The sequence below is a fragment of the Hyla sarda genome, chromosome 7 (assembly GCF_029499605.1).
Source record: "Hyla sarda isolate aHylSar1 chromosome 7, aHylSar1.hap1, whole genome shotgun sequence".
Taxonomy (NCBI): domain Eukaryota; kingdom Metazoa; phylum Chordata; class Amphibia; order Anura; family Hylidae; genus Hyla; species Hyla sarda.
This window is the reverse complement of record NC_079195.1, coordinates 210869041-210884580: the sequence shown is the minus strand read 5'-3', so window position 1 is coordinate 210884580 and position 15540 is coordinate 210869041. Positions and strand designations below refer to the sequence as shown.

At 45.2% G+C, this 15540-nt stretch overlaps 2 protein-coding genes across 4 annotated transcripts in view; one reads left to right on the top strand and one right to left on the bottom strand.

Annotated features, from left to right (window-relative positions):
• The window catches only part of DNASE2B (deoxyribonuclease 2 beta), a 43174-nt gene that overhangs the window by 17644 nt on the left and 9990 nt on the right, over positions 1 to 15540 (top strand). For all 3 annotated transcript variants that reach the window (XM_056532548.1, XM_056532549.1, XM_056532551.1), the window contains exons 3-4: positions 4278 to 4449; positions 8091 to 8172. In XM_056532548.1, coding sequence (XP_056388523.1) covers positions 4278 to 4449; positions 8091 to 8172 — 254 coding nt within the window. The remainder of the gene's footprint in view (positions 1 to 4277; positions 4450 to 8090; positions 8173 to 15540) is intronic.
• On the bottom strand, positions 643 to 2595 carry PPIL1 (peptidylprolyl isomerase like 1). Its single transcript, XM_056532554.1, has one exon. The coding sequence runs from the start codon at positions 2433 to 2435 to the stop codon at positions 1932 to 1934; it is 504 nt and encodes a 167-aa protein (XP_056388529.1). The 5' UTR covers positions 2436 to 2595; the 3' UTR covers positions 643 to 1931.

Genomic DNA, 15540 nt, shown 5'->3' with positions numbered 1-15540 from the left:
CTGTGGAGGGGAGATAAGTTAATTCCGGCTGCAGTACCCCTTTAAAGAGGAGGAATTTTTTTTTTTAAATATGCCAAATTCACGTCTATATCTACACTTTCACCTTTGATCAGCTTCGTGTCGGGCTTGGTTTCACATTAATGTATCACATGCACATTTTTGCTGAAATTCCACTCTGTAAAGAATGCAGCATTTCAATTCCGGGTGGCCGTACCCTAAGGCTGGGTTCACACTAGCATAATACAGTCACGTTTCAAACCTGTATTATGGCCACAAGTCATGGCCTGTCTGATGACCAATTTCAGTTCGGCTCAGATGACGTGCAGTCGGCTGGAATACAGATGCAAAAACGCATCTGTATTAGGCTGGGTTCACACTAAGTTTCTTATATACGGTCACCGGATCTGGCTGGGGCGAGTGAAAACTGGGGGCTCCCATATCCCAGCCGGACCCGTATCTCATTCATTTAAATGAGCGGAGTCAGATAGGGGGGGGCGAGATGGCCAATATCCGTTATCACTAACCCTGGTTGCTGCCAGCAGTTGGAGCAGTGTTTTCCAACCAGTGTGCCTCCAGCTGTTGCAAAACTACAACTTCCAACATGACCAGAGAGAGGTTTCATTGTATATTTTGTGGTAGAAAAAAAAAGGTGGTTGTACATATGGGCTCTTAAAAGGCAAGAAGGAAAAAACTAAACACACGAAAATGGTCTGTGTCCTTGAGGGGTTAAGTCAATGAGGTCTATCAGGATCCATTGTGCAGTAGTCAGTACGGGTATGTTGGCCATGCAGATCTGCGCTATAGGTGTAAATCTAGCCTCTCTCCAGATCCCCCCCATATACATAAATGTTCACGCGTTCTGAATGGAAAAAAGGGAGATCTCCCTGAAAACCTAAGGATCACTAAGACGAACACCAACATGCCTGGGTCATCATTTGTCGGGGGCTTCCATATTACCGATTGGACAGTCCCACCAATAAAAGTAGGTTCAGTACGCAATTGATAGTGTGGCCTTTAGATTTCAACTGCCAGATACCTTTTTTTTTTCCCCCTTCATCGGGTTAGATAAGCCAAAGTGAAGGAGTCTGGCAGCAGCTCACACCCCCTTAGAAGTAGAACATAAGTGCTCAGTCAAGATGCTGAAGGTGTATGGCAGTGTTCCTCCACCTGCACAATGGGAGATGAAGTTTTGCAACAGCCGGAGAGTCACCTGTTGGGGATCCCTGGTGTATGGGATCTGTCAAAGAAACAATGAGAAAACAAAATTTCCGATACAGATTTTAATAAGACGACAAAACAAACTGTTTATGTTGCAAAATGCAAAAAAAAAAAAAAAAATGCAAATATAACAACAAAAAGGAAACTCCCTTCAATTGTCCCTGCAGATCATGGTGCTCCTGCATGATTTATTGGGACTATGGACCTCCATTTGCTGCAAAACTATAACTCCCAGCATGCCCGGACAGCCGCTGGCTGTCCGGGCAGGCTGGGAGTTGTAGTTTTGCAACAGCTGGAGGTCCAGGATTTGTAGACATCAGTAAGAGTATCTGGGGGCCCTGAACAAGTCCTGCAGATTAGTCCACAAAGCCCCAATGCCATAGAGTATCCAGGGGCCCCAGTCCATGTCCTACAGAGTATCCAGGGGCCCCAGTCCATGTCCTACAGAGTATCCAGGGGCCCCAGTCCATGTCCTACAGAGTATCCAGGGGCCCCAGTCCATGTCCTACAGATTAGTCCAGAGAGTTTTCAGGGGCTCCATCCCATGTCCCATACAGACTCTAGGGGCCACATCCCATAGCATAGAGTATCAATGGGGCCCTCGCACATAGAGCCCGAGACAAGTCCTGTAGATGACGCCATAGAGCATCCAGGGGCCCCATCCCATAGACTCCAGGGGCCCCATCCCATAGATTCCAGGGGCCCGGGCTCGATCATCCCTGTGGATAGGCTCGGAGGATCTTCACCTCGTCCAGCGGTCGGTCCTGGCTATCGGTCTCCACCATGCCAAGCCTGTTGAGGGTACCGATGCCCTGGCACACCCGCCCGAATATCGTGTGCTTCCCGTCCAGCCACTGACACGGGGCCAGGGTGAGGAAAAACTGGCTGCCATTGGTGTCAGGCCCGGAGTTGGCCATGGCGAGGATACCGGCCCCGGTGAACTTCAGCTCCGGATGGAGCTCATCAGCGAAGTGCTTCCCGTCATATATGGAGCCGCCTCCTCGCCCGGTGCCCGTGGGGTCCCCGCCTTGGACCATAAAGTCCTTGATGACGCGATGAAACTTGGTCCCGTTATAGTAGCCGCGCCGGGCGAGCTCCGAGAAGTTCATACAGGTCCGGTGGGCATGGTCCCAGTACAGCTCCACCGTGATGGCGCCCATACTCGTGTCCAGGCAGACGGTGACCGGCCGCCAGTTGTCCGGTGGAATCCCCGCCATGATACACACGTGTGCCCAGGAGACACTGCCGCGGGAAAGGCACACTTCCGCATACGCAGCCTCGTTCTGAGATTCATTCACTAGAGTGCAATGTGCCTTATAAATAAAGTTTCATTTGAATACTCTTTGGCCAGGCCTCAGTGTGCGCGTTGCCCCTAGCAACAATCTGCGCGACATAAAATCTGGATTCTGATTGGTTGTTGTAGAGGGCGGGGATATTTATTAATTATTTATTTTACATTACAAAAAGGATTAAAACTGAGAGAAGCGTTCTGATTGGTTGCTGAGGGCAACACTGACACAGGCCTAAAAGAAAAGTAGCATTTAGCCAAGTATTCAAATGCAACTTTATTTATAAAAACAAGCAAACATTTGCACTGTAGATTGCATGATTTTTAAATAACTTATCCCCTATCCTCAGGATAAGGGATAAGTCTCTAATCTGGGAGGGGGGGGGGGTTCTTCTGCTGGGGCCCCCCGCGATCACTGCGACTGGACCCGGAGCGCGTGTTGCAACCGGCACGTGCTCCATTCATTCCAATGGGAGTGCCAAAAATAGCAATTAATGGAGTGTGTGGGGGGGGGGGCCCAGCAGTCAGACCCCCCGCGATCAGCTAATTATCCCCTATCTTGTGGGTAGGGGATACGTTTTTTTTTGCCAGAGTACTCCTTTAATACTAATTTTTATTTTATTTTACGAACATTGTTAGCTGAAATAAAAAAACGCCATACATACAAACGTACATTTTATTTGGCCGTAAACAGAAACGTAGTCAGCTATGTTATTTAGCATGGCAAAAACAATGTTTACACTGCTTAATGTTTAATACAATATAAGTTAATGGAAGGAAATGGATTCCTATACTACAGCATCCGTTTTAAGCGTCTGTTAAAGAGAACCTGTCATCAAACCATATTTTGTAAACTAACTCAGATTATATTCCCTAACTACTCCTAACACCCCTTCTGCCCTTAAAAATGTTTTCTGAGCTTTAAAAAGCTCTGTATCTTACCTTTCCCCTTGCTCAAATTGTGTGAGCTTCCGGCAGGAGAAAGTGTTTGTTCCCCAGCAAGCGCAACATCACTGAAGTCTGCGAGAGATGTGCCTCGCCATTCCCCGCACGCACTTGCTGAGTTTGGACTTCTGCAAGTCCGGCAGGAGACCAAACTAACTGTTTGACTTACGGCAGGGAAAAGAACAACGCCACCTAGTGGCGTCTTTTTCAATCACATTAAAAACATAAAGGTTGAGAATAATAATTACGCAAGGAACAATATATTAAAAGTTTAGTTTGGCGACAGGTACTCTTTAACAAATGCTTTTTTTTTTTTTACCCTTTCAAGTGTATAAAAAGTACATAATAAAGCAGCGTTTCCCAAACCAGCTGTTGCAAAACTACAACTTCCAGCATGCCCGGACAGCCACGCCCCCTCCCATAGACTTGCATTGAGGGGGCGGGGCATGGCGTCACGACCCCAGAAGCCCGCACCCAGCGTTCCAAACGGGCGCCGGTTGCTGCACAGAGATTGCGGGGGTCCCAGCTGCGGGACCCCGGCGATCAGACATCTTATACCCTATCCTTTGAATAGGGAATAAGATGTCTAGGGGCGGAGTACCCCTTTAAGGCTTATATTTGGTTCTATATAGAATGTTGTGTGTACAATTTCTAAGAACAGAAATCTCTGTGCCGCTCCAAAGGGGTTTGTGTTTTCTATAGAGACCTGGCATTTGGTAGTAAGACATGACAATGTTTCTGACGTATAAAAAGATGATTTACCATAAATTTCCTCTAAAATGGTTTTCCTTTATATTTTTTCCCATTTACATTCAAATTTTGACAGGTTTGTGGTTTATAAGTTGCCAAAGCTTCTGATCAACGAGACGTATGGATCCGGACTGGACTATTTGTATCTCGACTCAAAGTCAAAGGGATGGCAAGTCAGCAAATTCCTGATCAACATGACCCAGGGAGCGATGGGGCACGTTCTGCAGCAACTCTATCAGTCATATAACGTGAGTGCAGATTCCACAAAATACACAACACTGGGCATTACATACCTGTTCTGGTCCTTGCTTCTTCATAGTCACAAAACTGCTTAAAGGGGTACTCCGGTGAAAACCTTTTTTCTTTTAAATCAACTGGTGCCAGAAAGTTAAACATATCTGTAAATTACTTCTATTAAAAAATCTTAATCCTTCCAGTACTTATTAGCTGCTGAATGCTACAGAGGAAATTCCTTTCTTTTTGGAACACTGATGACATCACGAGCACAGTGCTCTCTGCTGACATCTCTGTTCATTTTAGCAACCGTGCATAGCAGATGTATGCTAAGGGCAGCATGGTGGCTCAGTGGTTAGCACTGCTGCCTTGCAGTGCTGGGGCCTTGGGTTCAAATCCCACTGAGGACAACAATAAAGAAAGAGTTATTATTATAATGACGTCAGCAAAGAGCACTGTGCTTGTGATGTCATCAGAGAGAATTCCAAAAAGGAAAGAATTTCCTCTGTAGTATTCAGCAGCTAATAAGTACAGGAGGGATTAAGATTTTTTAATAGAAGTAATTTACAAATCTGTTTAACTTTCTGGCACCAGTTGATTTAAAAGAAAAAAGGTTTTCACCGGAGTACCCCTTTGAGGCTGCATTCACACCACGTTTTTGCAATACAGTTCCCGTATATGTTTTCAATGTGAAAACCGTACGGAACTTTATTGAAAACCGTTTGCATTGACTCTCCATTGAAAACCGTATGCCAAAAGATGCATCATGTTGTGTCCATTTTGCACCCTGTACGGTTTTGTCAGGTTTTTTTCCCGTGACCAAAACCGTAGTCTACCACGGTTTTTGGTCCGGGTGAAAAACTGTATCAAACCGTATACGTTTTTTTTTAACATGGGAGTCAATGGGAACCGTATAGAACCATATGTGTGTACGGTTCCATCCGGTTTTCACCATACGTTTTTTTTACTTTACACAGTTTTTTTTCTTGGAATTTCAATCAAACAAGTGAAACTTTATTCAAAATGGAGTGAAAAGTTAACGTATACGTTATTTTCTGAAAAAACTAAAAACTGTATACGGGTTGAAATTTGTACACACGTTTTGATACAGTTTAGTCAGGTTTTGAGGAATCCGTTTTTCATCAAAAACCTGATCCGCAAACTGTATTGCAAAAACGTGGTGTGAATGCAGCCTAAAATAGCAATAAAATAGCAAACCATTCTGTACAGTCAGCAGTATAAAGCACAACAGCGTTTACGTAGTAGGGGTGGGTTTTCTCACTGGCATACCTGGCAGATAGGTTACATGTGACTGTAAAACCTCTGTGTGCCTCTGTATAAAACCAGGGATACAGCATAGGCCTGTAACAGTCAATAAGCTCCTTATGATAGATCACTAGAACATTGAGTTGTGATATGGGCACAACGGGGTATTTCCATTTTTTTTATGTCATGACATAATGCTGGGATAAGCCAAAAGTTATAATTAGCAGAGACCTTGCTTTGCGACTTTTGCAGATCCACTACTGACCATCCGCCATGCAGAGAAATGCGGTACAGTTTCATTTAAAGGGGTACTCTGCTGCCCCAGAGTTGGGAACATTTTGTTCCGAACGCTTGGAGTGGGCGGCGGGGGTCGTGATGTCACAGCCATGCCACCTTATGATGTCACACCCCACCCCCTCGATGCAAGTCTATGGGAGGGGGCGTGGTGGCAGCCACGCCCCCTCCCATAGACTTGCATTGAGGGGACGTGGTGTGACATCACAAGGGGGTCGTGATGCCACAGCCATAGACTTGCATTGAGGGGACGTGGCTGTGCCACCGGGGGTCGTGATGTCACAGCCATGCCACCTTGTGATGTCACACCCCGCCCCCTCGATGCAAGTCTATGGGAGGGGGCGTGGCGGAAGCCACGCCCCCTCCCATAGACTTGCATTGAGGGGACGTGGTGTGACATCACAAGGGGCGTGGCCGTCACGTCACAACCCCCGAAGCCCGCACCCAGCGTTCTAAATAGATGCCGGTTGCTGCACAGAGATTGTGGGGGTCCCAGTGAGGGACCCCTGCGATCAGACATCTTATACCCTATCCTTTGAATAGGGAATAAGATGTCTAGGGGCGGAGTACCCCTTTAAGTGATCCTGCTAATATAGGTGGGATCTGATAAAAATTTCTATGACCATTGTTATGCCCATGTACCATGATAAAGCATGCCAGCCTGTTTTTGTACTTCCCCAGTTGTCATTTTGAGTGGGTACCAATGAGTGCAATTGGCACCATATGTCAAACTTCCTTGCAAAAGTCAACGTGAGAATGTGTAGTATTCCCTGACACATGTGTGGTGACGGGTTGGTGCTGGTGATAGTGTAGGGTATATTGGTGTTAACCCTTAATTGTCGTGATGCCAGGGTGCAGTTTCCTCAATGTAATAGTCCTACCGCCAACCATCCCACAAACGGCAGGGAGAAATAACGGAATATCCACAGCAGATTTTATGTATGATTTTATGATTTTACTTGGAGTAATTTACTGTATATTTTATGCAACGGCATGGAACATAACAGTCTTTGAGAGAGAGGACCGGAATAGAGGTTCCTCACATGTCTTCTGGGACTGCGGATCAATGAGCTTTGGTGCTAGCCACTGTGCTACTATTTTTTAGGAGATTTGATTTTCTAGTAGTCCCACATGATTCACTAGTCTGAGCTTGGAATAACTCACGGTTTTGTGGCTGCTGGACTTTAGGCTTGAGGCCTAGCTTGATTTGATATTTGTGCTGAGATGTGCTTCTCATATAGTCCGGAACTAAGAGCGAATTTAGTGGCTGCAGCCCCTTATATATAAAGGGGGTCGGACAAAGCTCATTGGTCAGCAGAACCTGTCAGTCCTGACCCAGGGAACTCTGGGTATCACATGACCCAAAGGTCCTTAAACAATAATACAATTAATTAAAGGCACGTGACCTCTAAGGTCCTATACAGAGGTATTCCTATATAACACCTTAAAGGGGTACTCTGCCCCTAGACATCTTATCCCCTATCCAAAGGATAGGAGATAAGATGTCAGATCGCTGTGGTGCCGCTGCTGGGGAGCCCCTGGATCCCCGCTGCGGCACTGCGCTATCATTACAGCACAGAGCGAGTTCGGTCTGCACGTAATGACGCCCAATACAGGGGCCGGAGCATCGTTACGTCACGGCTCCGCCCCTCGTGACGTCACAGCCCGCCCCTTTCAATACAAGTCTATGGGAGGGGGCGCGGCGGTCGTCACGCCCCCTGCCATAGACTTGCATTAAGGGGACGGGCCATGACGTCACGCGGCTCCGTCCCCTGTATCGCCCATCATTACGCACAGAGCGAACCCGGGGCTCCCCAGCAGCGGCACCGTGGCGATCTGACATCTTATCCCCTATCCTTTGGATAGGGGATAAGATGTCTAGGGGCGGAGTACCCCTTTAAATATACATATTTATACATTAAATACTATTGATATGAGGCGACTAGGGGTTAGCCCTACAGCAGAGCCCTATTGTCATGGAGGAGCTCTGGCTGAGGGGACTCTAGACAACGGGACATGACCAGGTCCTGTTCCGGGACACCACACATGCCATTGCATCTTTTGTCTGAATCTTACTGTATTTTCATTTTCACAGAGAAACGACACTGCATACATGCTATATAATGATTCTCCACCAGACATGAACGGCTCTTTCACAAAAAGGGGGCACTCAAAGGGTAAGTTTAATCTGCCTTTATGGCCGGTACTTTTTTTTTAACAAATTGTAGGATATTTACAGGTAAATTTATATTGTGCTCTCTACATACAGCAGGAGTTGTCTTCTCCTGAAAAGTGATGTATTCTGTGATCTAAGCAATATTTAACAGAATTAGAATTTATATTTTGGAAGCTATCTAAAGATAAAGGGGTTGTGCTGTGATACAAATATTTTAGTAAAAATGAGCTGCCCCCTGGTCCTGCCATGACACTCAGGTAATGCCCACTCACTTGCTGATATGTGTCATTGCTGCCACCAGTGAATAGCTTTGCAGGCGGACCAGGCAATGACAGGTTAGGCTGCGTTCACACGGCCGTCTAGACCCGTCCCGTTTTTTCTCCCATCAAAAATAAAAATGATTTAAAAAAAACAAAAAACGGACAATAATGGATGCAAATGGATGTTATTGTTTACTTAATAAACCCAATTTTTTTTTTGTTCTGAGCATGCTCAGAAGTAAAAACGGATTGAAAAAACGGATGCAAACGGATGACATTAAAGGCTCATCCGTTTTCCATACACTTCAATGTTAAATTTACTGTATCTGTTTTTTCTTCAGTTTTTTTGACGGAAGAAAAAATACCGCATGTGCAGTTTTTTCTGCCATCAAAAAAACTGAAATGAGTACAGACGGGTGCAAACGGATGTAAACGGATTGTAAAAAAAATCCCATTTAAAAGAACGGAACCGAAACAGGAATAAAAAAAAAGGGGGACAGACTGCCGTGTGAACGCACATATTTATTTATGTATTTATTCATTTATTTATTTCTTTTTAAGCTAGCCTGCCCCTTATATTAAAAAAATATATTATATTTGTAACACTAGACAACCTGTACAGTGTTCCCTCAAGTTACAATATTAATTGGTTCCAGGACAACCATTGTATGTTGAAACCATTGTATGTTGAGACCAGAACTCTATGGAAACCTGGTAATTGGTTCTGAAGCTACCAAAATGTCATCCAAAAATAGGAAAAAGTGAGGATTAAATAGAAATAAGTAGATAACTAATAGAGATAAAGCAAATCCTTACATATAAAAGTAATAAAGATCTGCTGGGAGCTGTAATCACTGTCTATGTCAGTATTTCCTTACCAGGGTGCCTCCAGCTGTTGCAAAACTACAACTCTTAGCATGCCCGGACAGCCAAAGGCTGTCCGGGCATGCTGAGAGTTGTAGTTTTGCAACAGCTGGAGGCACCCTGGTTGGGAAATCGTGGTCTATGTAGAGGACAGGAGCTTCTACAGGGTTCTGTACAGAATACACAATGTCCTAAAAAAGTAACATGGAGTCGCCCTCTCCTGGTGTCCAAAGGAGCAGGTAACCCTGGTAGAGGTAAAGAGTACAGAACATGTAATACCTCCCTGTACTGTAGGGGGCGCTACCAGTCACCAGTCAGTGCATACACTTCAGTAATTTAGTTGTTTTACCAGTAAAATGCCCATTCTGATTGGTCACTTCTTCCAGCCAATGACATGTGTCGCAGATCTGGACTGTCCATAGCATTGTATGTTGAGTCTGGATTCAAGTTACAATGGTCCAGAAAAGACCATTGTATGTTGAATCTATTGTATGTTGAGGCCATTGTAAGTTGAGGGATCACTGTATAGTCAGATTGACAATGATTGACAGTTTCTTCAGCCAATCATAGTTGGGTGTCGGGACAAAGAAGGCTGCATCAGATATACAGTATCCTTCTCCTCCTAACACCGGCTCATTGAACTTGTTTTAGTTTCTTTAAGCAAAAACAAGAAAGTTAAGATTAAAATCCAGAATTTGCCCATGAACTTATAAGGAGTCAAGATTTTATTTTTACTTTCAAACATGAACATTTTTAAACAAAAAGTCAGCACAATCTTTTAAAGTAATGATAGTCGATAGTACATGTTGAGTAAAAGAGCATAAAGTAATAAAATAAACCACTTAGATGTGATACAAAGGGCAGTACAGAGGCATTCAGACATACTTCCATAGCATAGAGGATGTTATTTTGTAGGTCCAGGTTAAAGGGGTACTCCCGTGGAAAACTTTTTTTTTTTTCTTTTAAATCAACTGGTGCCAGAAAGTTAAACAGATTGGTAAATTACTTCTATTAAAAAATCTTAACCCTTCCAGTACTTTTTAGGTGCTATATACTACAGAGGAAATGCTTTACTTTTTAGATTTCTCTGATGTCATGACCACAGTGCTCTCTGCTGACCTCTGTTGTCCATTTTAGGAACAGTTCAGAGCAGGAGAAAATCCCCATAGCAAACATATGCTGCTCTGGACAGTTCCTAAAATGAACAGCAGAGGTCAGCAGAGAGCACTGTGGTCATGACATCAGAGAAATCTAAAAAGTAAAGCATTTCCTCTGTAGTATACAGCCCCTAAAAAGTACTGGAAGGGTTAAGATTTTTTAATAGAAGTAATTTACAAATCTGTTTAACTTTCTGGCACCAGTTGATTTAACCCCTTAAGGACGCAGGACGTACTCAAACGGCCCCTTTTCCGAGTCCTTAAGGACTCAGGACGTTTGAGTACGTCCTGTCAAATCCCGGCCCCCCCCGCCGCTAGCCGGAGGGGAGCCGGTGCCCGATGCCTGCTGAAATCGTTCAGCAGGCATCGGGGCATATCGCCCAGGGGGGTCATTATGCCCCCCCATGTCGGCGATGGCCGCAGATCGCTGGACAATTCAGTCCAGCGATCTGCGGCAGATTCCGGGTCAATCGGGTCTCCAGTGACCCGGTGACCCGGAATTACAGGCTCTTCGGGGCCGTCTCCGACGACCCCGAACAGCCAGAGCCTGCAGGGGTGAGGTGGCACTGGTGCCACCTCATGATCGCCCTGATTCTTCGGCCGGATTACCGGCCGACCAATCAGGGCGCCTGCTGCGGGTGTCACTCCCGCAACCCGCTCCGCCCCTCTTCCGGAGGACGTGAGCGGGACGTGCACCCCAGGTGCTGGGGACCCCGATCCCCGGCGTCAATGTTGGGATCAGGGCCCTAGGAGCGACGGCCGCGGCGGAGACGACAAGGGACTGACCTGTGCGGCGAGGATCGTTGGAGGTGAGTGACAGCCTCCTGCTGTTGCTTAGCAACAGCTCCCAGCATGCAAAAAGGGCATGCTGGGAGCTGTAGTTATGCAACAGCAGGAGGCAGACCACCACAACTCCCAGCATGCCCTTATGGGCATGCTGGGACTTGTAGTTTTGCAACAGCTGGAGGCACATTTTTTCTATGGAAAAGTGTACCTTCAGCTGTTGTGTGACTACAACTCCCAGCTTGCACCAACAGCTAAAGTGCATGCTGGTTGCATAACTACAACTCCCAGCATGCCCGTTGGCTGTCGGTGACTGCTGGGAGTTGTAGTTTTGCAACAGCTGAAGGCACACTGAGTTATGTAGCAAACCAGTGTGTCTCCAGCTGTTGCATAACTACAGTCCCCAGCATCCCCAGCCAAAGTAGTATGCCTCCAGCTGTTGCATAACTACAAGACCCAGCATGCCCTTCCGCTGTCCGTACATGCTGGGGGTTGTAGCTTTTGCAACAGCTGAAGGCACACTGGTTGCAAAACACTGAGTTTGTTACCAAACTCTGTGTTTCACAACCAGTGTGCCTCCAGCTGTTGCAAAACTACAACTCCCAGCATGCACTGATAGACCGTACATGCTGGGAGTTGTAGTTTTGCAACAGCTGGATGTTCCCCCCCCCCCCCCCCCAATGTGAACGTACAGGGTACACTCACATGGGCGGAGGATTACAGCAAGTATCCGGCTGCAAGTTTGAGCTGCGGCAAATTTTCTGTCGCAGCTCAAACTGCCAGCGAGAAACTACTGTGAACCCCCGCCCGTGTGACTGTACCCTAAAAACACTACACTAACACACAATAAAAAGTTAAAAACACTACGTATACACATACCCCTACACAGCCCCCCTCCCCTCCCCAATAAAAATGAAAAACGTCTGGTACGCCACTGTTTCCAAAACGGAGCCTCCAGCGGATGCAAAACTACAACTCCCAGCATGCACTGATAGACCGTACATGCTGGGAGTTGTAGTTTTGCAACAGCTGGACGTTCCCCCCCCCCCCCCCCCAAATGTGAACGTACAGGGTACACTCACATGGGCGGAGGATTACAGTAAGTATCCGGCTGCAAGTTTGAGCTGCGGCTCAAACTGCCAGCGTGAAACTACTGTGAACCCCCGCCCGTGTGACTGTACCCTAAAAACACTACACTACACTAACACACAATAAAATAAAAAGTAAAAAACACTACGTATACACATACCCCTACACAGCCCCCCTCCCCAATAAAAATGAAAAACGTCTGGTACGCCACTGTTTCCAATACGGAGCCTCCAGCTGTTGCAAAACAACTACTCCCAGTATTGCCAGATAGCCACTGACTGTCCAGGCATGCTGGGAGTTTTATAACAGCTGGAGGCACCCTGTTTGGGAATCACTGGCGTAGAATACCCCTATATCCACCCCTATGCAAGTCCCTAATTTAGGCCTCAAATGCGCATGGCGCTCTCACTTTGGAGCCCTGTCGTATTTCAAGGCAACAGTTTAGGGTCACATATGGGGTATCGCCGTACTCGGGAGAAATTGTGTTACAAATTTTGGGGGGTATTTTCTGCTTTTACCATTTTTAAAAATGTAAAATTTTTGGGAAAAGAGGCATTTTAGGTAAAAAAAAAGTATTTTTTTTACATATGCAAAAGTCGTGAAACACCTGTAGGGTATTAAGGTTCACATTACCCCTTTTTACGTTCCCCGAGGGGTCTAGTTTCCACAATAGTATGCCATGTGTTTTTTTTTGCTGTCCTGGCACCATAGGGGCTTCCTAAATCAGGCATGCCCCCCGAGCAAAATTTGCTTTCAAAAAGCCAAATGTGACTCCTTCTCTTCTGAGACCTGTAGTTCGCCAGCAGAGCACTTTTCACCCCCATATGGGGCGTTTTCTGAATCGGGAGAAATTGGGCTTCAAATTTTGGGGGGTATTTTCTGCTTTAACCCTTTGTAAAAATGTAAATATTTTGGGAAACCAAGCATTTTAGGTAATTTTTATTTATTTTTTTACATATGCAAAAGTTGTGAAACCCCTGTGGGGTATTAAGGTTCACTTTACCCCTTGTTACGTTCCCCAAGGGGTCTAGTTTCCAAAATGGTATGCCATGTGGTGTTTTTTGCTGTCCTGGCACCATAGGGGCTTCCTAAATGCGGCATGCCCCCAGAGCAAAATTTCCTTCAAAAAAGCCAAATGTGACTCCTTCTCTTCTGAGACCTGTAGTGCGCCAGCAGAGCACTTCTCACCCCCATATGGGGTGTTTTCTGAATCGGGAGAAATTGGGCTTCAAATTTTGGGGGTATTTTCTGCTTTAACCCTTTGTAAAAATGAAAATTTTTTGGGAAACCAAGCATTTTAGGTAATTTTTTTTTTTTTTTTACATATGCAAAAGTTGTGAAACCCCTTTGGGGTATTAAGGTTCACTTTACCCCTTTTTATGTTCCCCAAGGGGTCTAGTTTGCAAAATGGTATGCCATGTGGGGTTTTCTGCTGTCCTGGCACCATAGGGGCTTCCTAAATGCGGCATGCCCCCAGAGCAAAATTTCCTTCAAAAAAGCCAAATGTGACTCCTTCTCTTCTGAGACCTGTAGTGCGCCAGCAGAGCACTTCTCACCCCCATATGGGGTGTTTTCTGAATTGGGAGAAATTGGGCTTCAAATTTCGGGGGGTATTTTCTGCTATTACCCTTTTTAAAAATGTAAAACTTTTGGGAAACCAAGCATTTTAGGGAATTTTTTTTTTTTTTTTTACGTATGCAAAAGTTGTGAATCACCTGTGGGGTATTAAGGTTTACTTTACCCCTTGTTATGTTCCCTGAGGGGTCTAGTTTCCAAAATGGTATGCCATGTGTTTTTTTTTTTGCTGTTCTGGCATCATAGGGGCTTCCTAAAGGTGACATGCCCCCCAAAAACCATTTGACGCTCCTTCCCTTCTGAGCCCTCTACTGCGCCCGCCGAACAATTAACATAGACATATGAGGTATGTGCTTACTCGAGAGAAATTGGGTTTCAAATACAAGTAAAAATTTTCTCCTTTTTACCCCTTGCAAAAATTCAAAAATTGGGTCTACAAAAACATGCGAGTGTAAAAAATGAAGATTGTGAATTTTCTCCTTCACTTTGCTGCTATTCCTGTGAAACACCTAAAGGGTTAAAACGCTGACTGAATGTCATTTTGAATACTTTGGGGGGTGCAGTTTATATAATGGGGTCTTTTACGGGGTATTTGTAATATGAAGGCCCTTCAAATCCACTTCAAACCTGAACTGGTCCCTGAAAAAAAGCGAGTTTCAAAATTTTGTGAAAAATTGGAAAATTGCTGCGGAACTTTGAAGCCCTCTGGTGTCTTCCAAAAGTAAAAACTCATCAATTTTATGATGTAATCATAAAGTAGACATATTGTATATGTGAATAAAAAAAAAAATTATTTTGAATATCCATTTTCCTTACAAGCAGAGAGCTTCAAAGTTAGAAAAATGCAAAATTTTCAAATTTTTCATCAAATTTTGGGATTTTTCACCAAGAAAGGATGCAAGTTACCACAAAATTTTACCACTAAGTTAAAGTAGAATATGTCACGAAAAAACAATCTCGGAATCAGATTGATAACTAAAAGCATTCCAGAGTTATAAATGTTTAAAGTGACAGTGGTCAGAATTGCAAAAAATGAGTCCTTAAGGTGAAAAAGGGCTCAGTCCTTAAGGGGTTAAAAAAAAAAAAAAAAAAAAGAATTCCACGGGAGTACCCCTTTAAAGTCCATGAGGCATTATAGAGGCCTATGTAATCTACTATGAAAATTCAGCAAGGATATTCAGATGAGTTCCGTCAACAAATCCATGTTGCCTGGAATTGGGATTAAAGTGAATCTGACACCTGGTTCACCCTCTCTAAGGCTGGGTTCCCACTACATTTTCTCCCATACGGGAGCGCATACGGCAGGGGGGGGGGAGCTAAAACCTCACGCTCCCGTATGCCTTTCTATGCGCTCCCGTATCTAATTAATTTCAATAAGCCGGCCGGAGTGAAACGTTCGGTCGGCTCATTTTTGCGCCGTATGCGCTTTTTCCCCGGACCTAAAACTGTGGTCAACCACGGTTTGAGGTCCGGTTGTAAAAGCGCATACAGCGCAAAAATGAGCCGACCGAACGTTTCACTCCGGCCGGCTTATTGAAATGAATTAGATACGGGAGCGCATAGAAAGGCATACTGGAGCACAAGGTTTTAGCTCCCCCCTGCCGTATGCGCTCCCGTATGGGAGAAAACGTAGTGGGAACC